At 45.5% G+C, this 25830-nt stretch overlaps 1 protein-coding gene across 2 annotated transcripts in view; it reads left to right on the top strand.

Moving 5' to 3' along the window:
• Positions 1-1376: 1376 nt before the first annotated feature.
• The window catches only part of ADCK1 (aarF domain containing kinase 1), an 81865-nt gene continuing 57411 nt past the window's right edge, over positions 1377-25830 (top strand). Inside the window, exons 1-2 of one of the 2 annotated variants that reach the window (XM_010285759.1) lie at positions 1377-1512; positions 5937-6020. In XM_010285759.1, the coding sequence (XP_010284061.1) occupies positions 1387-1512; positions 5937-6020 (210 nt within the window). In that variant the 5' untranslated portion in view covers positions 1377-1386. The remainder of the gene's footprint in view (positions 1513-5936; positions 6021-25830) is intronic. The other variant, XM_010285760.1, reaches the window with a different exon arrangement.

Here is a 25830-nt window from a genome sequence, read left to right as displayed (position 1 = left end):
GAAATAATAAAGTTTAGCTACGGTTCATGGACAGAAGTCTCTTGTGTTATATTAGCCTGTTTTGCTGATTGTGTGCTTGTGAACTGTTTTTGAAAGACTTGACCTGTGTCATTGCATGTGTTTTTTGGTTACAAGGCTTCCAAGAGAAAAGGCACGAGCCAGACTGACCCCCCTAAAGGTTCACAGAGAGATGTAGGAACGTTTCTCAATCAAGTCCAAGAGTAGGAGGAGTAGTGGACTCCATCTTGATGGGGTAGAAGCGTGTGCTGTGTCAAGGGTGCTCTTGAGCTCTTGCAGAGTAGGTGAACCATGCCTTTTGATTTGTGGTGTAAACAGAAGGAACGGTCAATCATATTTTCTATCCAATACGAGCCAAAGGGAAAGGAAAGAAAAATATACCTGATTTGTCATTTTTCTCATGTCGGAATCCTCCAAAGTCACATAAAGAATCATAATATCTATATCACATGTAAAATGTTTACACAATTTTATGTACTGTAAGCAATGAAAGCAGTGCTGCAAAGTGCTTAGTGTGGGAAATGCATTTGTTCCCCACCCTCATCTTCCAGAGAAAAAGTGAGTGAGAAGTGTCTCGTCCCAGGCCTGTGCTGGGTCTGTGACAGAGGCAGGATTAGGCTGTTGATTCCTGCAGATGTCCGTTCTACCACTGCAGTCCCTGCCTGGCACTTGAATGGGACGATGGTGATGAGAAAACAAGTCTCTCATGGTCATTCTGATCAGGTCCACCATCCCCTGCACTGTACACGGCTGTCTGCTGCTGGCCTCTGCAGTTGCACACAGCCTCTGTGGATGCATCATCTCCTCTCCCACTACTCATCAGCAGTGAGGCACTTTCACAACTAGCCTGGCAGAGTTTCCAACAAGTTTTGGGTGCTCTTGGTGTTGCAAGGGCTCTTTTTAAACCCTGCTTGTTTATATCTTCTATTATCCCCTTGCAATCTGCCTATGCTGTGGTATCTTCGAAATAGTTGCAGTGGAGAGGTGGCCTATTGCTGTGATCAGAATTGACTTTTGGTGAGCACATGCTCGCTTGTCTCTGTCCACCTGTTGTTTCTATTTGTAAAGCTTTTGGGACCATGAACAAATGTTTTGTTGTGGGTGCCCAAGGTCTAGCACAGTAAGTTACTTCTGGGTTTGTGGCCCATAGACACTGTTGAGTTAGAATAGCAATGGAGTCAGAGCTTGTGTTCAGTTGCTGCGTGATCACTTGAGCTCTTGGCTGCGGACAGTGCTACCAACGCATCATTAGCAAAGGAGCAATTAAAACTTGGATTGTCAGGTCCTTTGGGGCTGTAGGCATCAGATTACTATGTCCTTCTCAGATGTTACAGTTGCTGTTTTGTGTCTTGGCAGGGTTCATCAGTCATGGCACGAAGGGCCTTGAAACTTGCCTCGTTGGTGGCAGCCACTTCTGGCATCTACCTGTATGGCAACAAGTTCCTGGATCCCAATGATTTTGGAGTTGTTCGTGTGGGCCGAGCCATTGCCACAGTAAGTTTCATCCTAGTAATGTGCAGGAAGATTCCTAGCTGATTGAGGGAATTGGAGTTCACAAGAACTTGAGATTTCCTGCCTTCCCTCTGCATTTCCAATTGGCAGCTGGCTCCTGGAGTCACAAGGTCAATAGGGAGCTCTACAAGTTGTTGACACAGTGGGGAGAAAAGAAATGAAAGCATAGAAGGAATAGAGCTGTCGTTTACCTGTTTTGGAAGAAACAGACAGAGATACTGGGCTGCAGAGAATTGTTTCTGCTTCCCTGGGTAGGGTGGGACCTTCAGAGCAAGGGCTCACTTTGGGCCCACATCTTCATCAGCCACCCTTCAAGGTCAGTCACACAGATATGGTATCCTGCTGCCTTTAACAGCGATCTAGTTCGAACCATCTTGTCTGCATCTGCCATTTTTTACATTGGAACATTTTGTTTTAAGGATTTTTGTTGTACTGTTATGCCGCGGTAGCCATTGCCCTGTGACCCTTAGTATGAGAGATTTGTGGAGAGGATGGCAGGTGTTTTGTGGATCATCCTCAAAGTAAGGGTAAAGTGAGGACAGAAGATGATGTGCTTCTAAGATTGGATTAGTTTCCAGATTTATAAAATAAATGCTACATCTGCCTAGCATCACTGCTATTTCACCCTTGTGTTGATCACCACTTCAGAAAACCTGAGAATGGAGACTGCCAGCCAAACAGGTTGCTGCCTTCTCCTTGAGGATGCTCACTAATGAATCCATGAGCAGCCAGGAACAAGGAGAGCAGAGATTCTGCAGGGGGTATCAATCTCCCTGTACTTCACTTGCATTATACATCTGTCACTTCAGGCCATGATCCCCATCATTTACAGACCCCCAGTGGTAAGCAGCTGTCTGTCTGCATATTCTATGATTTTTAAGCACTTCATTAATGAGTTTTACCAGGAGTCAGCTCCTGAGGGTGGATGCAATAAGAAACAAGCTCTCTGGCTTGGCTCAGGTCCTGTGCTGTTTATATGTGCAAGCTGCACCATGAACTATTGTGAAAAATGAGTGTTTATTTTGAAAGGGTGAGGGCAGAAATACAAACTGTAATCTTTCCTTCTTAGCTGATAAGTGCTAAATAAGTGCTGAGCTTCGTGCTCTGTGCCTGACCATAAGGCAGTGCTGCCTGGTAGCAGGGAGCAGCTTTCTCCCTTCTACTGCTCAGGAAACTGAGGCATGGAGAGGAAACACAGCTTCTTGTGGCTGGAGAACAATCTGCTATCCAGGCTGTCTGGGATCTCCAATGTGCCCTGGAGTTCTGCCTGCTTGACCGGTGTTTCTCAATCTTATTTGAAGCCAGTGGTTTTTGTGGCTATCTTCTGTTTAAGACAAAAATAAGTGAGAACTGTGCTGTGATGAAGCTGCATAGTTGGTCTGTGTTTTGAGTGACAATGAGAGATTACTTTGGAAAGAAGATTTTCTTTGGTTTAGATGCTGGTGAATCTAAAGACACACTTGACTTTCATGTCCGCTGCCTTCAGGGAAGTCACAAGTCATGGGCTGTAAAGCACTTCACTGGCCCTGCTCCTAAATGCATTAGAGGGTTCTGCACCTATAGCTGCAAGCAGTGACCCCCAAAAACATGCTGCTAGTGTTCTGTAGGTGATGGCAGCATGCGTTTATATCTGTGTGTCTATATACTTTTTCAAACACCTGTTTTCTGTCCCTTTGAATTCTCTGTTCCCTCTACTATATAGGACTGCATATGGTTAGGTTGCTCCTTTAGTCCTGCTGCACCAGTGACCTCTGCCTTCCCAGGTTGGGGTCTGCTCTGTTGGAAAGGCACAGGTCAGCTCTCATTTGAGCACTGGCAGCCTGGACTGCTCTCATTCCTTAGCCATCGACTGGGTGAAGCCAACAGAGCAATTAAACGTGTTCATTTCTAAGAAGCTCAGCTTCTTGGGCTTGCTGGTTTTGTAAATAAAAGCTTAGACTCTGTAGCAAACAAGCGACTTTGGATATTGGTGACATGTACATAGATCTAAAGGGTCTGTCCTTCATACTAGCCCTGCCCAGGCTTCTTACTGGGATGCTTGATTCTATCATCAGACCATAGCCAGGCAAAAGCAGGCTGTAATTAAGAGGCTGTAATCCTTAAGAGCTAAGCTTAGCAGCAGCAGACACAAAAATTTAAGACAAGTTATGGTGTGTTGAACAAAACAAAAAAAACCCCAAAACAAATGGCTGGAGAAAAGAACACATGGAGGTCAGGAAACCTGACCTAGAACTACAGGACTCTGGACAGATTTCATATGAGTGTGATTAGAAAGATTTGAGTCTGCTTTGTATTTTAAGCATATTGGTTCAGTAGTCCTTTGCAGACTTTCCTAAGAAACTTGATGAAGTGAACTAGCAGAAAATTTCTTCTTGGGCCTCAGTTTAGGGAACTGGTTCTTGCTTATGTGTTAGCAGACAACTATTCAGAGGGAGCACTGTGCCATGATCTGGTGCGATCTGAGGATAGTTGAGGTGTGGTGGAAGAGTGTAAGGTGTTGAGAATTCATTGATACAAAGTGAAAGCCCAAGCTTTTGGGACATTTAACACTGGACTGGATACAGGATCAGTTAAAGAAGTAATCTGACATTTGTAAGGGGAGGGACTGGTTGATCTTGTAGGTCTTTTTGTCTCCAAGATTCAGTCTCACACTGTAACATGAATGACAGCACTAGTCTTGGATGAGGATGAAGTCAATGGCCTGGACAGCATCATGTTTCAGACAGTTTCTGTGTTCTGTTTCTGTGTAAAATTAGAAACCTGGCAGAGCAGTTGTGCATTTGCCATATTTCTTTGAGGGTATCCCGGCTGTTTTGGGTATGTGGAAGGAACGTTCTGTGCAGTCGCTGGAATACATCTCAGACACTAGCAGGGATTTGGCAATGTCAGAGTTGCCTATCAGGATCATCATAATACTAATTTAGTGTTTAAGATTACGATGTAATTAGCAACCGCTTAATTAATTCCCTCTTCCTCTGTAATACAGGCCAATCTGTTAGCTGCTTCTTTTCAAGTTGGAGGTGATAATTATCCTCATGGACCAGAGATAAAATAAGAACCAACTCCAGCCTTCATGCAAGGCTGATTTGAACCTCCCTCCACTTCAAAGTTGTTTTTTCAGATTGGGAAGATGCTTTGAAAATTTTTCTCCTGAATGTGATTCTGTGTATCTGTGCAGTTCCTAAGTTCACCATGGGCAAGAGAGCCTGAAAAGCTCAATTTCTGGTCTGGAAAACAAGAAATGTGAGAAACTTAACCTCCACAAGGAAGGAGTGGGTCTGTCTGTAACTGATTCCAAGATTGATCCCCTCTTTGATACATGTCTGAGTATTGACTGTTTCCCTATTGCCAGTTGCAGCAACTTTGTCTCAAGTCAGATTTGATCCTGTTGCCTTCCTGGGTTTCACGTTATACTGACTGTGCTTTATGCTCTTACTAGGCGTGTTTGCGGTGAAAGGCGGGGGATAGTATCCTGTCCCAGAATGGGATGCTACCCCTTCAGTGGGGAGGTTTGAGGAAATCTGACTTTAGATCTAAGTTTTGCAAATGGTTCTTTATGGCAAGGATCTTGGAATTCAAATGACAGGTTAGTGGACAGGTTCATCTAGGTATACAATCCCTTCTCTCCCCTCAAGTAAACTTTATGAATGTGACCTGTGTGTTTCTGTTCTGTTTGCTGGCTGTGGAAAGAGAGCAACTTTAGTTGTAAGATAAAATTGTGAAATACCCTAGATCCATTTTCAGAAGTCTTTAAGGCACTTAGGAATCTAATTCCATTGTCTGTGGCTATGTCTAGCTAATAAGCTTTAGCTGGATCTCCATACTGTTGTTTTGTAATTGGGTGTCTGACTCTTCAGCCCTCTAGTCCTTTGTGCAGCTGAATATGCCCAAAAGTACCGCTGCTTGTGCTAATCGGTGAGTGAACCACCTACACAGACTGAGCCCACTAGGCAGCAGTGTGGTTAGGCAGGTGGAGGTGTGAAGATGAAGCATGGTGAAGATGAAGATGAAACTGATGGGGCACAAACAGAGTCTTTATGACTTCTATGACTAGCAGCAGAGACCCTGTTGTGGAATCTGACAGAGAATTGGAGTCTGCTGTGCAAGGTGCTGTACAGAGTTTATGAAAACACTTTGAGCTTCTTGAATAGAAGGTAGTATAGGAATGTCAAGTGTTGGCTATTTTTAATAGCTATATGTCAATGAGGTCCCTGCACTGCTTTCTATAAATGTTCTTCGAAATTTAAATCTTTTAATTTAATTTCTTATGAGTCTGTTACCGTAAACTCCACTGTGGAGCCAAAACTTTGGAACTTAAGCTACATACATTCTCCCTAACAAAAGGTTTATTGTTGTGATCCAGGATAACTGCAGAGCTTGCTCAACATTTCTGGTTTCATTTGCAGACGGCAGTTATCACCTATGACTACCTCACCTCCCTTCGGAGCGTCCCATATGGATCAGAGGAGTATGACTTCCTCAAATCACAGGTAGGTGATAGCACTGGACTGCATTCCTTGGAAACTGCAAGGCACGGGTGTGTTGCCAAAGCCATTGCTGTAAAGCAAATCATCAAGCTTTCAGCTTAATTCAATATGCCTTCTACCAAATTGGTAACAGCAGAGGCAAACTGTGCTGGATATTACATAAGATTCTTGCAGGATCTGCATTACCCAATGGAGAATATCCCTCATCAGGAGTAGCCTCATGCAACCAGTGCTCACTTATGTCCATTAGAAATTCAGGTTCTTGGTGTATGGGATAAGATGCGACTGGGCTCTGTCACCGGTTCTTTGCTGCCCAGACTGGCTGTGTGGATGTCAGCTGCTGGGAGGGGACTGGCAGTGGTTTCATAACCTGCTTACTGGTTGGTAATGGCCATAACATGAAGGCTGAGCGATTTAAATAAAAGGAGTGTGTTGGAGGGGAAATAACAGGGATGAATCAGGCTTGCAGATCTCTGAAGAAATCAGACTTGAGCAAAGAAAGGTACATCTCATTGCATATTGTTGTGTTTTGATATCAGTAATTAACATGAATAGAAAAAGAATTTCTGTTGAGAAGTAAGATAAAGCACCCCTACTGCTCCTCTCAGTCCTGTGCTGCACCTTTCATTCCAGCCTAGAGCCCTATAGTACCTTGAGCTGTGAGTGACACTGAGTTTTATTTGAGTGTACGTGGTGTATGTAGCCAGGGTGTCTCTGCTATTCCAGCTCAGGGTCTCTTTGGAGTGGGAAATATAGCTTGTGCAAAATTAGGCCAGTCTGCATAGTATGTTTGAAGTAAGGTCTTTAACCTCATTTTTCTTCTTAGTGCATGTAGGATTTAGGCCACTGGTGTGGCTGTAATGCATGAGGTGGTGCTCTCTAGGGACTTTCAGGCTAGAGGGACACTAACGCTGGAAACAGCAGTGGGCCAGGTAGAAATCAGTGGCATTGGACTCCAGCATGCTTTAGTATTCCTCTCGCAGAAAATCCACATCATCATCAATATAGTCTTAGAGTATTTGGGGTAGTTTGCAGAGAGGCTGCCTTGGGCTTCTTCTCATCCTCTCTTGTCTAAAGATGCTAAGCTGTTCTGCTGTAGCTCCTCATCCCAGGTGAGTGGCATTGATGCCATGGCAAAAACTGAAGATAGATGTGTTGGAGTCTGGAGCTTCACTTTCCATCTGCCCATGTCTCTACCACATGCCTTTGAAACCTGGTTTGCAGAAGGGCTGCTTGTAGCTTTCTTGAGCAGCACCCAAGTTATGCATTTATCAGTGCTGTGGACAGTTTGTCATTTGGCAGCAGTTTGCAGCAGTCCTTGCAAATTCTTGACCTTTTGCTGTGTCTCTCCATGGCTTCATTAACCTCTGTCATGCAGGTTTTGATGGTTTGTCAATTCATGCCCCAGGCAGCCAGAAAGGGCCCTCTTTGCTGGCGCTGCACAGAGCTGTGCTCTCCCTGTGCTCTCCCTGCTTGGCAGCCAAGACTGGCTGAGTCAGCCTCCGTGTGTGGCAGAGCCTGTGGCAAGCGCAGCATGTCAGCATGACACAAGAGGACTCTGTGGCATGGCCAGCACTAGCCTTTGGCTGCGTGGAGAGGAATGAGCTGGGAGATAGAGAGGAGGAAGTAGGTGCTGGCATAGCATGAGTCAGCAAAACTTGCTGGCCTGTGGAGCCCTGTCCTGCTGTTGGCAGGTGTTATGCAGGGCTACCACTGAGCCTGACAGTGACAACCCTTGTGGGTTCAGAGTCATAGAATGGTTTGGGTTGGAAGGGACATTAAAGATCATCTAGTTCCAATCCCCCTGCAATGGACAGGGGTATCTTCAACTAGACCAGGTTGCTCAAAGCCCCATTCAACCTGACCTTGCACACTTCCAGGGATGGGGCATCCACAATTTCTTTGGGCAACCTGTTCCAGTGCCTAGCTCACTAGTGAAGAATTTCTTCTGTATATGTAATCTAAATTTACCCTCTTTCAGTTTAAAAACCATTACCCCTTGTCCTATCACTACATGCCCTTGTAAAAAGTCCCTCTCCAGCTTTCTTGTAGGCTCCCTTCAGGTACTGGAAAGCTGCTATAAGGTCTCCCCAGAGCCTTCTCTTCTCCAGGCTGAACAATGCCAACTGTCTCAGCCTGTCCTCATAGGAGTGGTGCTCCAGTTCTCTGATCATCTTCGGGGCCTTCCTCTGGACTCGCTCCAAAAGATCCATGTCCTTCTTACGCTGGGGGGTCTAGAACTGAATGCAGTACTCCAGATGGGGTCTCACGAGAAGGGGGTAGAGGGGGAGAATCGCCCCCCTCAACCTGCTGGTCATGCTGCTTTTGATGCAGCCCAGAATATGGTTGGCTTTCTGGGCTGCAAGTGCATATTGCCAACTCATGTTTTACTTCTCATCAATCAACAGTTTCAAGTCCTTCTCAAGACTGCTCTCAATCCATTCTCTGCACAGTCTGTATTTGTGCTTGGGACTGCCCCTACTCATGTGCAGGACCTTGCACTTGGCCGTGTTGAACTTAATGAGGTTTGCATGGGCCTGCTTCTCAAGCCTGCACAGGTCCCTCTGGATGGCATCCCTTTCCTCCAGCATATCGACTGCGCCACACAGCTTGGTGTTGTTGGAAGAGCTGCTGAGGGTGCACTCAATCCCACTGTACATGTCACTGACAAAGATGTTAAACAGCGCCAGTCCCTATACCAACCCCTGAGGAACGACACTCATCACTGATCTCCACTTGGACATTGAGCTGTTGGCTGCAACTCTTTGAGTACGACCATCCAGCCAATTCCTTATCCACTGAATGGTCCATCCATCAAATCCATGTCTCTCCAATTTAGAGACAAGGATGTCATGTGGGACAGCATCAAATGCTTTGCAACAAGTCAAGGTAGATGATGTCAGTTGCTCTTTTCTTATCCACCCACACAGTAACCCCACCGTAGAAGGCCACCAGATTTATCAGGCACCTTTTGCCCTAAGTGAAGCCATGTTGGCTGTCACCAATCACCTTCTATTTTTCATGTGCCTTAGCATAGTTTCCAGGAGGATCTGCTCCATGATCTTGCTGGGCACAGAAGTGAGACTGACTGGCCTGTAGTTCCCTGGGTGTTCCTTTTTTCACCATTTAAAAAATGGGAGTTATGTTTCCTCTTTTCCAGTCAGTGGGAACTTCATTGGACTGCCATGACTTCTCAAATATGATGGATAGTGGCTTAGCAACTTCATCTGCCAGTTCCCTCAGGACCCATGGATGCATCTCATCAGGTCCCATGGACTTGTGCACCTTCAGGTTCCTTAGATGGTCTCAAACATGATCTTCTGCAGTGGGTGGTTCTTCATTCTCCCAGTCCCTGCCTTTGCCTTCTGTGACTTGGGCAGTGTAGCTTGAACACTTGCTGGTGAAGACTGAGGCAAAATAGTCATTGAGTACCACAGCTTTCTGCAAGTCTTGGGTAACCAGGTCCCCTGTTTCATTTTGGAGAGGGCCCATGTTTTCTGTAGTCTTCCTTTTATCACCAACGTACCTATAGAAGCTTTGCTTGTTGCCCTTGATGTCCCTGGCCAGATTTAATTCTATCAGGGCTTTAGCTTTCCTAACCTGATGCCTGGCTGCTTGGACAATTTCTCTGTATTCCTCTCAGGCTACCTGTCCTTGCTGCCATCCTCTGTCGGCTTCCTTTTTGTGTTTGAGTTTGTCCAGGAGCTCCTTGTTCATCCATGCAGGCCTCCTGGTGTTTTTGCCAGACTTCCTCTTTGTTGGGACACATCACTCCTGAGCTTGGAGGAAGTGATCTTTGAATATTGACCAGCTTTCTTGGGCCCCTCTTCTCTCCAGTGCTTTATCTGATGGTACTCTACCAAGCAAATCCTTGAAGGGGCCAAAGTCTGTTCTCCTGAAGACGGGGGTAGTGAGCTTGCCCGAAGAATCTTGAACTCCACCATTTCGCGGTCACTGCAGCCAAAGCTGCTCTTGAGCTTCCCATTCCCCACCAGCCCCTCCTTGTTGGTGAGAACAAGGTCCAGCATAACACCTCTCCTTGTTGGTTCCTCTATCGCTTGGAGACGGAAGTTATCATCAATGCATTCCAGGAACCTCTTGGGTTGCTTATGCCCTGCTGTCTTATCCCTCCAACAGATACTGGTGTGGTTGAAGTTGCCCATGAGGACCAGGGCTTGTGAATGTGAAGCTGCTCCTACCTGTCTGTAGAGGGCCTCATCAGCTCGGTCTTCCTCATTGAGTGGTCTGTAGCAGACCCCTACTATGGTGTCACCTGTCCCTGCCCTCCCTTTAATCCTGACCCAGGAGCTCTCGGTTGGCTCCTCATCCATCACCAGGTGGGCCTCCATGCATTCCAGCTGGTCATTGACATAGAGGATGACACCCCCTCCTCGACTCCCCTGCCTGTCCTTCTGAAAGAGCCTGTGTCCTTCCATTCCAACACTCCAGTTATAGGAGCCATTCCACCACGTCTCTGTGATGCCAGTAAGATCATAGCCCTGCGGGCGTGTGCATGTCTCTAACTCCTCTTGTTTATTCCCCGTGCTATGTGTGTTTGCATAGAGGCATTTAAGTTGGGCCCCTGGTGAAGCTGACTTACTGGCTTGCTTACTGCAGTTCCTCAGCAATATCCCTGTAGTGCTTATGCTAGCAGAGCATCAGTTTGGCAGGGGAGAATTTTCTGGGCCTGGACAATTGCGTGGCAAACCCTATATCTCAGTGCAGCTCTAAGTGGATGGCAACCAAGTCTGTACCATCCTGCTGCTCTTTTAACACTGTGGGAGCTGATTTTGTTGGTATCAGGCTAGCTCAGAATGACTTCATTGGAGTTGGTACTAAAGGTTAGTCACTGGACGGGGCCAAGAGGATGTGAATGCCCCTCCCAAGTAAGTGTTGTGTGCGAAGGATACTTATCCACATGTTGTTTCTACTTGCCTCTGTCCTGGATAGATCTCTGGTGCTCTCAGCCATTCATTGTATTCTCTTGGCTTTCTGTCTTTTGAGTGAGGCCGGCTTAACCTCCTTTTCTTATGCTGAGTGTTTGGAATTTCCTTTTAAGAATGTGTATAAATTGGTTACTGATTTCCAGCCTCATTTTTGGTGCTGTGCTTAGAACAGAGATTCTGTGAGGCAGGGATTTGGTGGTTCTGGGACTGCAGATAGTGCCAGCAGGTCTGGGTGCAGCTGCTGTACCTCTGTCTCTGGTGAGGAGGTGCAGCTGCATGTGTGTCTGGGATGGACTTGCAGCTGGGAGTAGAAAAACATTTTTTCTGTGCATCTCCTCCTGGTACTCAGCATGCTGGTAGGTGCTACTCCAGTGCAAATTATAACGCTTAACTCGTTCTCCATGGATTCCCAGTCAGCCATTAAACTGGAACCTCTAAATTACCCACAGCCTCAGATGAGAAATGGCAAGCCTCAGTGGCAGCACCAGTCCCTAAGCCTGTTGGGGCCAAACAGGGACATAGTCATTAGGAAACAATTAAATGCAAAGCAGATTAAGAAAGAAATGTGTTCCCCAGGGGCCTTTAGCCAGGTTCCCACTTAGCTCCAAGGAATTCGCTTCAATCTTACTCTGTTTTTCTGTCCCTCATGGGCTGCTTTTGATGCTAATGCGCTCAGCCACTCACTTCTCAGCACCTTTTTATGGCCAGCAGACTGGGTGTGTATTTACTACTCTCCATGAGGCAGGAAGCAGTAGCTGGAAATTCACTGTGTGTCTCTGGGGTTGGTTTGCCTCTCTCTGGTTCTCCCATCAGCCAGGAGATAGAAGAATCCACATTCCTGATGGCACTCACAGCCCTTCCTTAGCAGCAGTCAAGAGAAAAGTTGTCTTACCTTTTCCATTCCTGCCCTTGCCTGTAGCAGGGATAAAGCCCAACCACTCAAGCATGTTTATGTCCATCCCAGTGGTTGTTGCATCTTACCACTGGTGGGTGGACCACATAGGTAACTTGATCTTTTTCCTGAATTAAGAATCCTTTCCTGGGGTGTCTGCCCTTTTCCTGCGTATGATGACATTGTGGTTTAACCCCAGCTGGCAACTAAACCCCACACAGCTGCTTTGATAACTCCCCCTCGCTGGGATGGGAGAGAGAATCAGAAGGGTAAAAGTGAGAAAACTTGCAGGTTGGGATAAAGACAGTTTAACAGGTAAAGCAAAAGCTACGGATGCAAGCAAAGACAGACAAGAAATTCATTCACCACTTCCCATCAGCAGGCAGGTGTTCAGCCATCTCCAGGAAAGCAGGATCTATCACATGTAATGGTTACATGGGAAGACAAATGCCATCACACCGAACTTCCTCCACTTCCTTCTCCCCAGCTTTATATGCTGAGCATGACATCATATGGTATGGAATATCCCTTTGGTCAGCTGTCCCAGCTGTGTCCCCACCAACTTCTCGTGCACCCCCAGCCTACTTGCTGGTGGGGTGGTGTGAGGAGCAGAAAAGGGCTTGGCTCTGTGTAAGTACTGCTCAGCAATAACTAAAACATCCCTCTATTATCAACACTGTTTTCAGCACATATCCAAAACACAGCCCGATACTAGCTACTATGAAGAAAATTAACTTTATCCCAGCCAAAACCAGGACAAAGACAAAAGGTTACTGCTGTGAATGGATACAGGTATTTTTTTTAATGGAGTGGAGATAGCAAGGAGAGAAAGGATTTGTGATCAAGGTGTCTTGGGAGACAGTGGGAATCCATTCTTGAATTAACTTCGTTTGCTACAGAATTGCTTTGTCAGGGAAAAGCCATTTGGGGAGGTTAATTAACTTTCCTCCTTTTGAGAGCAAAATGAGGATGTTTTCATTCAAACTCCTGGTTATTGGGCTATCAGTATCTGTGCAAATATTTGGAAGGTGTAACCTTGTGCCACCATTATACAGAATAAGATTTCTTCTTGCTCCTTGGAGGCTATTCCTGGAGTTTGTTGTGCTTGCTTCCCATGGTGGGGTGGATGTTTTCAAAACGAGCTGTGTCTCATAGTGAAGTTGCCCGACTGAAGGTTCTGTCAAAGAAAATGAGTGGGTGTACGTGTGCATGTGTTTTTAAAAAATAACCTACAGTTTCTGGATAGTTCAGACCAATGAAGTAGCCTGTGTCTTTGGACTTCCCTCTTGATTCAGTAACACTGTATGCCTTAAATAATAGCAAATGATGTCCTAAAATAGTTTCTTCATGATGGAGATGGACTGCATCTGCAGAGAGAAATCCCCAGGAGCCCTCCATGGCATTCTTTCAAAAAGGCAACTGTGAATGCGGACTGTGGACTGTTATACACCACAGCCAGTCTGTGTGGTGGTGGCTCTCTTTGCCTGTGCTTCAACCTGTGGTGAACTGGGATTAGAAGAAGCAAATGAACTTCTCTAGGAGACATGGAATAGCCATTAGGTGGCAGTGACTTTCTGTCAACAAGCTAAATGGGAACCAGTAATAGAGGTGAAGAGCTTCACAGCCCATCCACAGTCCCTACGCTGATCATGTTAGGTTGCCCTATTATGTGGTCCCCAGGACATCTCTTCATCTAAAAGGCATGGTTGACACTAATGCAGTCTAAAAAAGCTACTAGCAGGGCCAGCTGGTGGCTTGATGACTCTACATTTGAGCACTGCTGTCTAGCAAACTTCCTGCCAACACATAAAGCATGAAAGCTTTGCACTGAAAACACACAACAAGCTGTAAAATAGATCTTATAATTAAGACACTTCCTTTTCCTCCTTCTGCTTTCTAGAGTGGTGTCAGCTGAACATTATAGCCACAGCATCTCTAGGTTTTAATTTTGTAGCATTAAGAAAGTCCTTTTTTTTTTTTTTAGGGATGTGTGCCTATAAAACAGGATGTTCATCAGTCATCTGCAGTGATTTATTCAGAGAGATGGGCCAGCTCACTGTGACATTTTTGGAGGAGGAAGGAGGAGAGAAGTGAGGGGAAAGATGCAGTGCCTCATTTATTGCGCTGTTTTTCCTGGCTGTGCACCCTTGTCCCTGAAGTGTTTCACTCCAAGAGTGTGAGTGTGAGGTGTCAGACACACCATTTGCCTAAGTCGTCCTGCATTTTGCCGCTCCCCAGCAGGAGTGAAATTGTGTGCCTTGGGAGCATTTAGCCTTCTCTCCTCCAGGTGGGGCTATCCCTTTTCATTTGAGTCCCTGAAGACCTCATTACTTTGCTTCCATATAGCTGCTGAAGAGGTACATAATAGCCAGAGGAATATCTGAAGAACATCTCAACCGGTACAGTGAGGAAGCCATTAGGAAGCCCTTGAAGGATGTAGGCTGCAAGGAGCTTGCACCATGAGGAGCACTATAAAAAGAGCAAATGGAAAATGAAGAAATAACCTTGTTTTATTTAGTGTTCACCTTGAGTCCCAATGTGAAATGAACACTTGGCAGTGCGAAGTCAAGAGATATGGCAAGAGATGGTATCTTCTTTGAAGAGCTCATGGTTGATATTTATTTGCCTAGATTTTCACCCTAGATGTGTGTGGTGCAAGTGGATATGCACATAGGGTTTCTCAGGGAGTTAAATGCCTGTGTAAAGAGGAAAGGAAACAAAAAGAAAGCAGGAATTGCTTAGGATGCCACTGTAAGTAACTCAAGGCTGGCCCTGTTGACTTTGGATCAGGCCCTAAGTTTGCCTGTTTTCTTAATGAAGGACTGTATAGCCTTGAACTACTGGCCCATTTATATGACTTGGTTGTTGGAGGCCACCTGTAAAATCAGTAGAGCTGAGAGGTGGACAGTGCTTTACTGTGCTGGTTTCAGAGTTAATTTTCTTCACAGAAGCTAGTGTGAGGCTATGTTTTGGATTTGGGATGAGAAAATGTTGATAACGTGCTGATGTTTTGAGTTGTTGCTTAGTCAAGGACAGTCCTGCTTCTCGTGTTGGCCTGCCAGTGAGAAGGCTGGGGGTGTATGGGAAGCTGGGTGGGGACACAGCTGGGACAGCTGACCCAGGCTGACCAAAGAGATATTCCATACCATAGGACATCATGCTCGCTATATAAAGTTGGGATGAAGAAGAAGGACGGGGTGGAGGGACGTTTGGAGTTACGGCATCTGTCTTCCCAAGAAACCACTACGCGTGATAGAGCCCTGCTTCCCTGGAGATGGGCTTGCCCATGGAGGGTAGTGAATGAATTCCTCGTTTTGCTTTGCTTGCGTGCACAGCTTTTGCTTTACCTCTTAAACTGTCTTTATTTCAACCCATGATTTTTCTCACTTTTACTCCTCTGATTCTCTCCCTTGTCCCACCATGGGGGAGTGAGCGAGCGGCTGCATCGTGCTTAGTTGCTGGCTGGGGCTAAACCGTGACATTTACCTATTAAAAAATAGGAGGATGCCTGGCTTGAGAATTTAAATAATCTTATCTGAGACTAGGAAAAATAGATACCTAAAAGATTAATTTGGGGACAGGGACACATCAGTACTTGCAATGGCAAACTGGCCTTCTCAAATGTTGTTTTCTTTGTCCTTTGAGTCCTTAACAAGATCCATATTGTGGATTTTGTTTCACTTTCTAAGATTACTGTAGTCAGCTTGCAATGAAACACCAGCTTGAAGAACCCCAAATTAGGAGTACAGAGGTGTAAAAACAGGAGTGAAAAGACTGGTGTGGCATGCAGAGTATTTCACGTATCAGGCCAGGCTGGAATTTCAGAGCAGAACTGAATACTGTAGATTTGCTCTGCTAAACCAGTGACCTTATCACATTCTCCCCAAAGTATATCTGATAAAAGAGTGTGCTGGAGGGTAGCACACAATTATCTTACCTGTCAAGCCAGTGTCTTCATTTAGTCTGTGAAGTCAGTGTTAAGGCAATTGCTGTGGTGGGTTGTCTCTTGCAAACACTGCTCTGGACCTCTTGGCAACACTGAAGGCATCTTAGTGGGTTCCAGGCAAACCATTTTACCTATGTGGGGACCATCCTGTTTGCATACTTGAGGTAAAGGTGTCTCTGAAGGGAACTCTGCTGTCTTCTTCTATCCGGTGCTCCATGGCTGGACAGGACTCTGCCAGGCTGAGGAAGCCCTGGGGACTAGGAAAAAAGGAAGCTATGTTTGTCTTGAGTTGGAGCAGTTGCTGATCTAGTCTAGGAACAAAACAAAATATAAAGGTCAGTGCCAGGATTGGAAGCTACTCTTTATTGACTAGGGTGTTCAGGTGCCCTAGAAATCTCCTAACATGAGCACGTGTCTGCATTTTTGTACATCTGGACAGGCATACCTGTCTGCCTGTAGAGGTGTGCCTGTGTGTTCAGGGTGTGAGTGCTTCTGTTGAAATAGCCACTTCCAAAATAGAGTCAAAGGTTCAAAGATGGCTTTGGAGAAGTGAATCCAAGATAGTAATCGCATTCACTGCTAGCCTAGTTAAGCCTACTTTTGGTCCCATAGAATTGGTTTGGGGGTTCTTTTTTTTTGGTGTGTTTTCTTTTTTTTGTTAACTCTCAGTGACTGCAAATTCTGCTGATGGTGCACCATTCAGAGCAGCTTGCTGCTCCTTCCTCTGCAGCAGCAACATCTTGGCAGGTCTGACACCAGTAACAACTTGTTTTTGTCAGTGTACTGAACTAATGTGACTTGGAAGGGGCCCACAGGGAGCAGATAAACATAGTGACAAGGATCATCTTTATACAGCCTCCACTCTGTTCCTAGCTCCACTTTAACAATGAATCTGCATGTGAGCCTGCACATATACTCATATGCACAGTGCTTTATGAAATGCCTCCTGCCAAGCCTGAACCCATTTACTGTCTTTCCAGCTTTGCTGAATTTAGAGGTAAATTCACAGAAAAGGTCACTAGCAGAATTGCAGCTCCTAAAATGTCTTTACTGGCCCTGCAAGTCTCTGTTTGAAAATGTACTTGTTCAGAGTTGCCTGTGAACTCCGTAACTGTGCAGCCTGTTTGTTACTGCAGGGTTGCTCTGAACACAAGTTGTTTTTTGCAGGGTTGCTGAAAGCGCAGCAGACTTTTCACTCCCATTTGTTTATCGTAGGACTGTTATGTGAAGAGAAGTAGGGAAGATAGACTTTCCTTCCTTTGGGCCCTTTCCTTTGCGTTCACAGTCAGGCAGCACAGCTGGACGTTTCCAGAGCCCAGCAGGAGCTGTTTCATCTCTGGAGTGCTGTGGTATCGCCTGTTCTGTCTCTCCTCTTCCTCTCCAGGACAGCATCCCTGCTTCTATTTCTTGCAGTAAGCTGAGGTTTTGCTGTGGCAGTCTGAATTGGGAGTTATTCACTGACAACATATGGCATGGTGATCCTTGACTGGGGAAAATTGTTATAATAAAATGATGGCTCCTGAGCGATGGAGAGTGAGAAACAGCGAGGCTGTTAGCTGCAACTGTGCTTGCCTCATTCTAAGCTGGTGCTTGTACTGGGCTGTGTGCTTGAAGACAAGAGCTATCTGCAGCCTGATGTGCATGAAGGGCTCCCAAGAGCTATACCAGGGTTAGATCAACTGCAACTTTCCTTGACCTCCACTGACCCCAGAGGCCACAGACTAGGGACTGAGTCTCCACCAGGAGTAAGGGTGATGTTTGATTCTTTCAAACCTATATTTTGATTTTAGGGTAGCACATGCTTGGTAATGTGGCTTGGGACTGAGCAAAATGCAGGCAGAAACAGCTTCATGCTTGCACCTCTGAATGCATACAGCTTCCCTTGCTAGCCCTGCACAGCTGACCTCTCTGTTCACTTGTGCTGCCATCCTGTACCAGGCCTGAATGGGCTTCCTGCTCTCCTGATTCTCTTGCAGCGTGCCCCAGCTCTGCCCTTACCTCCCTCCACTGATGCCTCAGCCCTGGCTGCCTCAACCCTGGCCGCCGGTGTGCTGCTGTCAGATTGAGTACAGACTTACCCTACCAGGTCTTACATTCATTAGCAACTCACGTGGCAAAGATTTGCCACAATCTTAGTTTTCTGAGAAAATTGAGACCCAGGCACTGGGTGGATTCATCGCCAGCCCCAGGCAGGACAGCTCTCCCAGGCTGTGACTTTGCACACCTGGGTCAATGGCAGCTGAGCCAGCAGGTTTCCTCTTCCCAGTCCCTTGCTGGAGTAGGATTTCCAGCACTGGCACAGCTTGGTCCTCACCTGGACAGACAAGCTCCAGATTGTGCATGCCTTAGCTTCATTCCTGGAAATCTTGCTCCAGAAACAGTCAGATGTCAGGTTCTGTAACGTGCTGAAATGATGAGCTCACAGCCCAAGGAATTGGAATTCTTCCATTTACAGCCTAGAAACCCACTGTATTTCATATTAGTATTGAAAGCCTAATGTAGGCATGTGGTTTTTATTTCAAAGATACTAAATTTAAATAAAGCAACAACAAAGAAGTCAAGCTCTTGTCTTTTTGCAAAATCTTTGAAAAGGTGGGACATATGTGTAGCTAATGAAGGAAGGTTCCTGTAAACATTTTAAAAAAGTATTTGCTGTTTACAATTGTTGGATGTATGTGTAGTAAATTAAAGAAGAAACAATGTATAGATAAGACCACTTCCCCACACAACCCCTGTCCCGGTGGCAGATGTCCCTCCTTCCACCTGCATTGCTCAACAAATTTCATCTCAAGAGGGGAAATGAATTCTCCATTGCAACATGCCTAGTAATTAACTGCACTGTAATTCTGATGTGCAGTGCTGTCACCCACCATTGGGTGGGAGTGGATAAGGCACTGCATTTTGTTGATGGTTGAACATTTGTTTTTCTCATCATTTTGACACCAGAGGTAATTGCCATTCTTGAAATATTCTCTTGCTACCATTACAAAGCAACTGTTAGGGACAAATTAATTATGAAGACTCTTGTTATGACAGATTAATAGGCCAACAGAGGCCATTTCTTTTTCTTCTTTCAGGCAACTGAATAGTAAAATCTAACAGCTCCCGTATAGTGCTTCTCTGTAAGCCAACACACATTTTGTTGGAGATGGGCGATTTGCAAAACCAGGACTAGAGGATAGAGTGGGTTTCCAAGCTTGCTTTTACTGAACTTTTGTTTTCCCAATATCATGTGCCAAAATGAGCTTGAGTCTGGGCTTTGCCATCTGGAGAGGAGGTCTTCATGGTTGGTATTGGACCAATGTCTTCTGTCTGGGTCATGGTTTAGCAGCATCATGAAGGCTTGGAAGTGAGGAATGCTGGACTTGTGGATTTGATGGATTTTAGAACAAGACATAAAGTCATTACCCCTACTGCTTTATGGACACTAAAGGTTTCCCCGTGTCAGGGAGGTCAGATCTGATGTGCTGGGTGAGTTCCAAGTGGCCAGTGTTGTTCTGCTTGCCTTTGTCTGCCTGGAAGTTGCAGACTACCCACCCCAAATTATTCCTGGGGGCTGCTCTGTGGGGACGGTTGTGATGTGGCCCATAGATGGCTGCCTTCCTGTAGTGGAGGTGATTGAGGCACCCTGCCTTCCCGTGGCTGAAGCCTTCTGTCAAAGCCCAGGAGAGGAGGAGTTTGAAATATCTGAATTGCTCATAGCTCTGTTTAGAAGCTCACCCAACTTAGCTGTAGTCAGGACAGCAATTCATATAGACTTGGTAATTGTGCTTTCAAAGAGGCAGTTATATATGTATGTCATCGTTGACTGGCTACTATGGGATGCTAGTGAATCCCAGGTGCTTACGAGCACATGATTAAAAAGGAGTCTATTTTAGGCTCCAGAATAGGCATAATCTAGATTTAAATAAGCCTCCTGGAGGAGGCATGTTCACATTCTCAGCTTTACCTCAAGTTGTCAGGCAGACGTTTAAACAGACTTTATCACCTCCAGCCAAGTGCTTGTACGTACAGCATTCTGTCTCTGCCCAGGAAAGAAATATATCCTCTGTGGTAACCAATGCACAGCACCCTTTCGTGCCATTATAGTCTTAATGAGAAGACAGTGAAACTCCACTCTTTTCCAGAGACCAAACCAAGACCATGTTTATCCCATTTTCCATTTTCCCCTGCCTGCGGACATCAACTCCCTGTTTCACTGTGACTTCATCCTTCTTCATGGCATGTCTGTATCTCTGTGTGGAGCATGTAAATGCTTTAATAAAATAATTATATGAGGGTAGAAGTCATACATAGCATTACTTTTGGATTACTAGCATCTGATTTCTCTTCATTGCTTTGCTTCACACCCATCTTGTGTAGTGCTAACTCTCTGTGGTCCTTTTTGGCACGCGAATTTTGTCTTTGGGACTATCCACAGTGATTGTATTTTGCCAGCAAGGGCTGATTTTTTGGAGGATCTTTGTTAATATTATTTTTATGTCAGATTTTGTACTGATTGCCTTTGTGATAGGCCTTTTGTCTTAAGCTTACTACTCACTTTCTAGTCAACGTTAGAAATTTCCTGTCTTTGATTAGCGTGTTGGTGGAGATTGTCTCTTGCCTATTATCTACACTGCAGTGTCATCTTTGTTTTCTCTTGTCCAGTGTTAGCCTCTTACACCAGATTCTCCCCCTTTTGACAAAGGAACCTTGACTGTTGCTCACGTGAGATTCAAACTGGAACCTCTGGATTCCTAGATGGTGCTTTCTTTTTTAAATTGTGACAAGCACTGCCTGATTTTCATTTTTTTCCACAAAGAAGTTGTAACTGTATAGTGATGGACCAGGCTTTCCTTACCCTGCCCCTTGGCGTACTTGCACAGGTGATCTGTGGTAATCAGCATCTCATATATCAAGAAAAAATCCACCCTAGATTTCCATCTGATAAAGTGCATTTCCTGCTATTTGTAATTGCTTCTCTGGAAGGGTGGTGGATAAGGGTAGGGAAATTTCTCCACAGGCAGCTGAGCAGGAATCTATTTTATAATTTCCTAGGCTGAACCACTCTTAAAGGCTATTGGCCAGTCACTTTGATCGTGGATGGGATAAGTAACCTGGAGGTGGAGACTTTCTGCTCCTTTTCTTCTTAGCTCAACTCCCCATGCACTGATAATGTTTCCTGTTGCACCCGATTGCTTGTAAATAAAATAATGGTTGACAGTGAGTCTGCAGGTGGAGGGACACTCTGTTTTCTTAAAATTAGAATGAGACAAGACATCCAACAGCTTTACCAACTATTTTACTTTAGGTTCTTATAATATGTTTGACATTTACAAATGCAGCATCCCTGCCTTGTGGATGCTCATTCATCTCTTAGATGAGAGGTAAAATTCAACAGCTGGCAATGGAAAGGGCAAAGTGTTGAATATGTAATTATATATAAAGATGATCTCAGTTTTATCCCCTTCACAACCTTGGTGAGCCACAGCCAAGTGCAGGGGAGACATGTACAATACTGTTCATTGTGCTAGCAGCTGCAATAAAGGCAATTGCCTCTGGTACTGCTGGGGGTAATTCCTTTTGCTTATTGTGGGAGCAAAAGTAATCTAGTCTGGATGATGAATAACCAACATGTGGCCTCACCTGGGCTCTCCTTTTGTTCATCTTAGTGTGGTGCCATGTCAAATATTCGTATGTTTTACTTTATTAAACTGCTATCTCATGCTATTTTTAAGTGGTACCCTCAAAGCCAATATAGGCTCTCTCTGTTTGCATTCCTAGCAGCCATAAGGATTCAGTAGACCAAATGCTACCTTCACTGGCACCCATATAAGCCCAGTTTTTCCAAATTCTGCTTCCATTGGCACCTGCACAAACCTGTTGTTTTCAGTGAGAATGCAAAGGAGTGGCTGCAAGGAAGGATCTGACTTTCTAATTGCCGTTTAACAAGTCTATTGATTGTGCATGAATCAGAAGAGACACCAGCTCAGTCTGCCATAGTAGTGACATTGCTGAGATGCTAATAGACACCAGCTGCCTTTCATGTGGTAGAGCTGTATGGTGTTAACTGGATGAAAAAGCTGGAGTAATTTATATATATTTCACTGAAGTCAGCAACTCTGACTGATATCCAGAAGGGAACAGGCCTGCTGAGTAACAAGGGGCCATTTCTCTTTTTTTTTTCCCCCCCAACATACACACTTTTAACAGTAGAACTGCACTTTGCCATTGATGATGACTTACTGGCACCGCAGCCACTCTCTGTCTGTTGGATGTAGTGCTATGACAGTCACTGAAGTTTTTTGGAATTGACAGCATAATCCCATGGTTGTTATCTTTACTGACTTCCTCGTCAATCCAATTTAATCACTTCTAGGTATTTCATGTGTTACTGTCTCTCTCCATTTCAGACATCCTGTTCGTATGGGAAGAGGTCTGTACTTTAAAGGTCAGAGCTTCTCAGATTAAAGAAGGGGAAAGGAATCTGTCTCTGCCAGTTTGGTAAGGTGATGTATTGAGATCTCTAGAAAGGCTGCAGTGGAAACCCTTCTTTCTGGGTTCTGTGACCAAGATAAATGCTGGTGCCCATCTGCATGGCTGTAAGAGAGGGAGCCTGCTTGCTCTGCTCCCCTGGCCATTGGAGTGACCTGCCAGGAGAGAAGTTGCATATGTAGAAGGGGAAGAAGCTGCTGTTGCATGGTTTAATCGCCTGACGTTGACTCAGATAGGTCCTGACTGGAGGTCAGCTGTGACGTGCAGCTGGTAGGGTGGGATTCGACTGTTGGGAAGAGAAGAATGTCAGCCCAGATTCTTCGATGTTGACAAAGTGGATGTGATGATTTCTCCCTTCCAGCTGCAACGGCTGCCTCTGTGCTTCCTTCTTCCCTGCACACCCACACTAGGAGAGCAGACTGTGTGAAGCTACCCTGTCTTGACCCTCAGCTGCTGAACTAGATGAGACTTAGCTGAGCTTTCTCCATCTTTCCCTCTGTGCTTGGGCCATGCATCCTGATAAATCTCACCTTTCAGTGTGTCTTTCAGTGTATCTTCTGTCTGTCGGTGCTTCCCATGGACTCCATGGCTTTTCCAGCTCCCATTTTATTGCAGGATGGGGTGTGGGGACTAAGAGAGGAGACTGTCAGATGTCCATCCTCATCTCTGCTGCTACAATCCTTGACTTTGCTTTGAAGGCCACAGTTGTAAAGGATAATAAAAAAATGCTGCTACAAATATATTAACAGCAAAAAGAGAGGCAAGAAGAATCTCCATCCCTTACTGGATATGGCAGGGAACAATGTCTCCAAGGACGAGGACAAGGTTGAGGTACTTAATGCCTTCTTTGCCTCAGTCTTTAATAGCCAGTCCAGGTATCCGCAGGGTATTCAGCCCCCTGAACTGGAAGACGAGGATGAAGAGCACAAGAGCACAATAAACTCCTCATAATCGAGAAGGAAACAGTTAAGGACCTGTTAAGCCACCTGGACACCCACAAGTCTATGGGACCAGATGGGATCCACCCAAGAGTACTGAGAGTGCTGGCGAAGGAGCTTGCCAAGCCACTCTCCATCATTTATCAGCAGTCCTGGTTCACAGGGGAGGTCCCAGATGACTGGAGGCTTGCCATTGTGACACCCATCTACAAGAAAGGCCGGAAGGAGGATCCTGGGAACTACAGGCCTGTCAGCCTGACCTCAGTGCTGGGGAAGATCATGGAGCGGTTCGTCTTGAGAGTACTCACAGGGCATGTGCAGGACAACCAAGGGATCAGCCCCAGCCAGCATGGGTTCATGAAAGGCAGGTCCTGCTTGACCAACCTGATCTCCTTCTATGACCAGGTGACCTGCCTAGTGGATGAGGGAAAGGCTGTGGATGTTGTCTACCTGGACTTTAGTAAAGCCTTTGACAGCAGGTGTCACCATCTCTGGAAGTGTTCAAAAAACGTGTGGATGTGGCGCTTCAGGACATGGTTTAGGGGACATGGTGGTGTTGGATTGATGGTTGGATTTGATGATCTTGAAGGTCCTTTCCAACCTTAGTGATTCTGTGAATATTCAGCATTTGAACACATTCCCTTGATAATCATTTCATCTCATCTTTTACCTCTTCACTAACACTAATAACACCCTGTATGTTTCTCTCTGTTTACAGTGTCTGACCTCTGGACTAGTTGGTAAATGTTACCAGGTCGGCCTTCTTGGCACCATCTGGTATTACTATTGAGGACAAATCATGAAACTCTTTCTCATTTTTACCATATTGGTTCATCTGTCTTGCAGTAGCTCCTGATGTACTTGTTTTGCTCTCTCTACTCTGTCTGAGACTTCAGACCTTTTTTTAAGTGAAGGTCATCTCTACACCCCTATCCCTGATGTGGAGCCTCCCTGTGCATAGCCATAACTGTATCAGCTTCAGTGACTGCTAATTCCTGCTCTTATCCTGTTTGAGCTCTTCCCGCCATGCTTCCACCAGCCCAGGACCAGCCTTCACTTCCCACGTTACTGCCTTCCCAGGGTCTCCTTACATGGATATAGCTGTTTGGGGAGTGTTCTCCCTTAAAGTCATTTTTGCGACACACCATCATCTCTTGCCGCTCAGACAGTAGTCTATGGTTTCTGTAGGGTGTGTCAGCAGCGCCTGTTTAGGGAACACTCCTGAATCTAACACACATCTTGATTGATCTTGTTCCTTATAGCAACTGAAAATAGCAAATAAAACGAGGCTTAATAGGACTAATGTCTGGCAGCCCCCCACCACAGCTAAACACAAGGCCATATAAGACGGTGTCTTTACAGCCCTCAGCTTGTTTTCACTGCCATCCCACATGGTCTGATCCAAGCTGAGCTGAATTAATTTTGTTAGCAAGATTTTGAGAGATGCTGTGTTAAATTTACTATCATTTCACCTGCCTCCGTAACAGGAGCTGCAGGCACTGTGATCAATGGATCGAGACACGTGCCTAGTTTCACTGCGGCTTCTATAAATGTCTCTGTGCCTTCTGCAGCCGTGCTGTTGAATGACTTCCTATTCTCCATGCGTGCTCTGCAACAAAGCAGAGGATACATCTCTCTGTATACCAATCCTATCAGGACAACAAGGCACTGAAGGCACTTTTGGGAACCTGCTGACTTTGCAAAGACCAGACATAGGTCTGTTCCTTCCTTCTCGTGCAGATCTGATCTGATCTTATCCTTCTGAGTAAGTAACATTTGCATAAGTGGACATGCCCCAAAAGAGATCCTGTGTGAAGGACCTGTTGCGCAGTCACAGATACTGTCTTCTAGAGAGGGCTCCCCTCAAGGTACAACAGCTTCAAGACCAGAACCATGTTGACTGGAGATGATGTCTGTAGGTGTAAAGGACTCAGCTTGACTCTCAGATTCCCATATTCAACAGTGTGATCTGGGACTGTTAGTGGGAGAGAATAGGCAGGTAATGCCATAGCCATAGAAGTGCTATGTCCCAGATATGTTAGCATGTTGTTTTCCCCTTGTCTCTGACCATCCCTTCCCTGTGCTCCTTGTTCTCCCTGCTCAGGAGACTTAGACACAATAGTGCATTATATCACAGAGGTGTCTAGAGGGGAAACAGCTGCTCCCTTCTGATTTTTCTCCTGAACTGCCCCACAGATAACTAATTGCAGCTCAGTTGCTTCTATTAGCTATTTACCTAAAATTGAGCTGGCTAATGAAAATGTTTCTAATTAATACGAGGCAGATTAAAACTCATTACAGCAAGGTCGTCAGTAATGAGAGATAATCAGAGCACAAATGACCGAGCTTGGAGCAAAATGAAGATGGAACATGAGCAGGCTATCAGCGCTGGTTGTGTATGCACCAGCCAGCAAGGGCAGGGTTCAGCAAGGTGACTGCTGGTGCTTCACGCTGCGGTTGAGCAACTCTGCTTCCTCCTCTTAGAGCAGCTTGGGAAGTGACTGGCTGAAGAGATGGACCTCAGCCGAGCGTAAATTTTTCCTGAATCAAATGGCATCTCAAACTAGGGGTTTGTTGCTAGGCCACTCCTTAGTCACCTGTACGGATTGTTAGGAAC

The sequence above is a fragment of the Phaethon lepturus genome, unplaced genomic scaffold, assembly GCF_000687285.1.
Source record: "Phaethon lepturus isolate BGI_N335 unplaced genomic scaffold, ASM68728v1 scaffold3744, whole genome shotgun sequence".
In the NCBI taxonomy this organism is placed as follows: Eukaryota; Metazoa; Chordata; class Aves; order Phaethontiformes; family Phaethontidae; genus Phaethon; species Phaethon lepturus.
The sequence above is the reverse complement of the archived record's forward strand: the minus strand, read 5'-3'. Positions and strand labels throughout refer to the sequence as shown.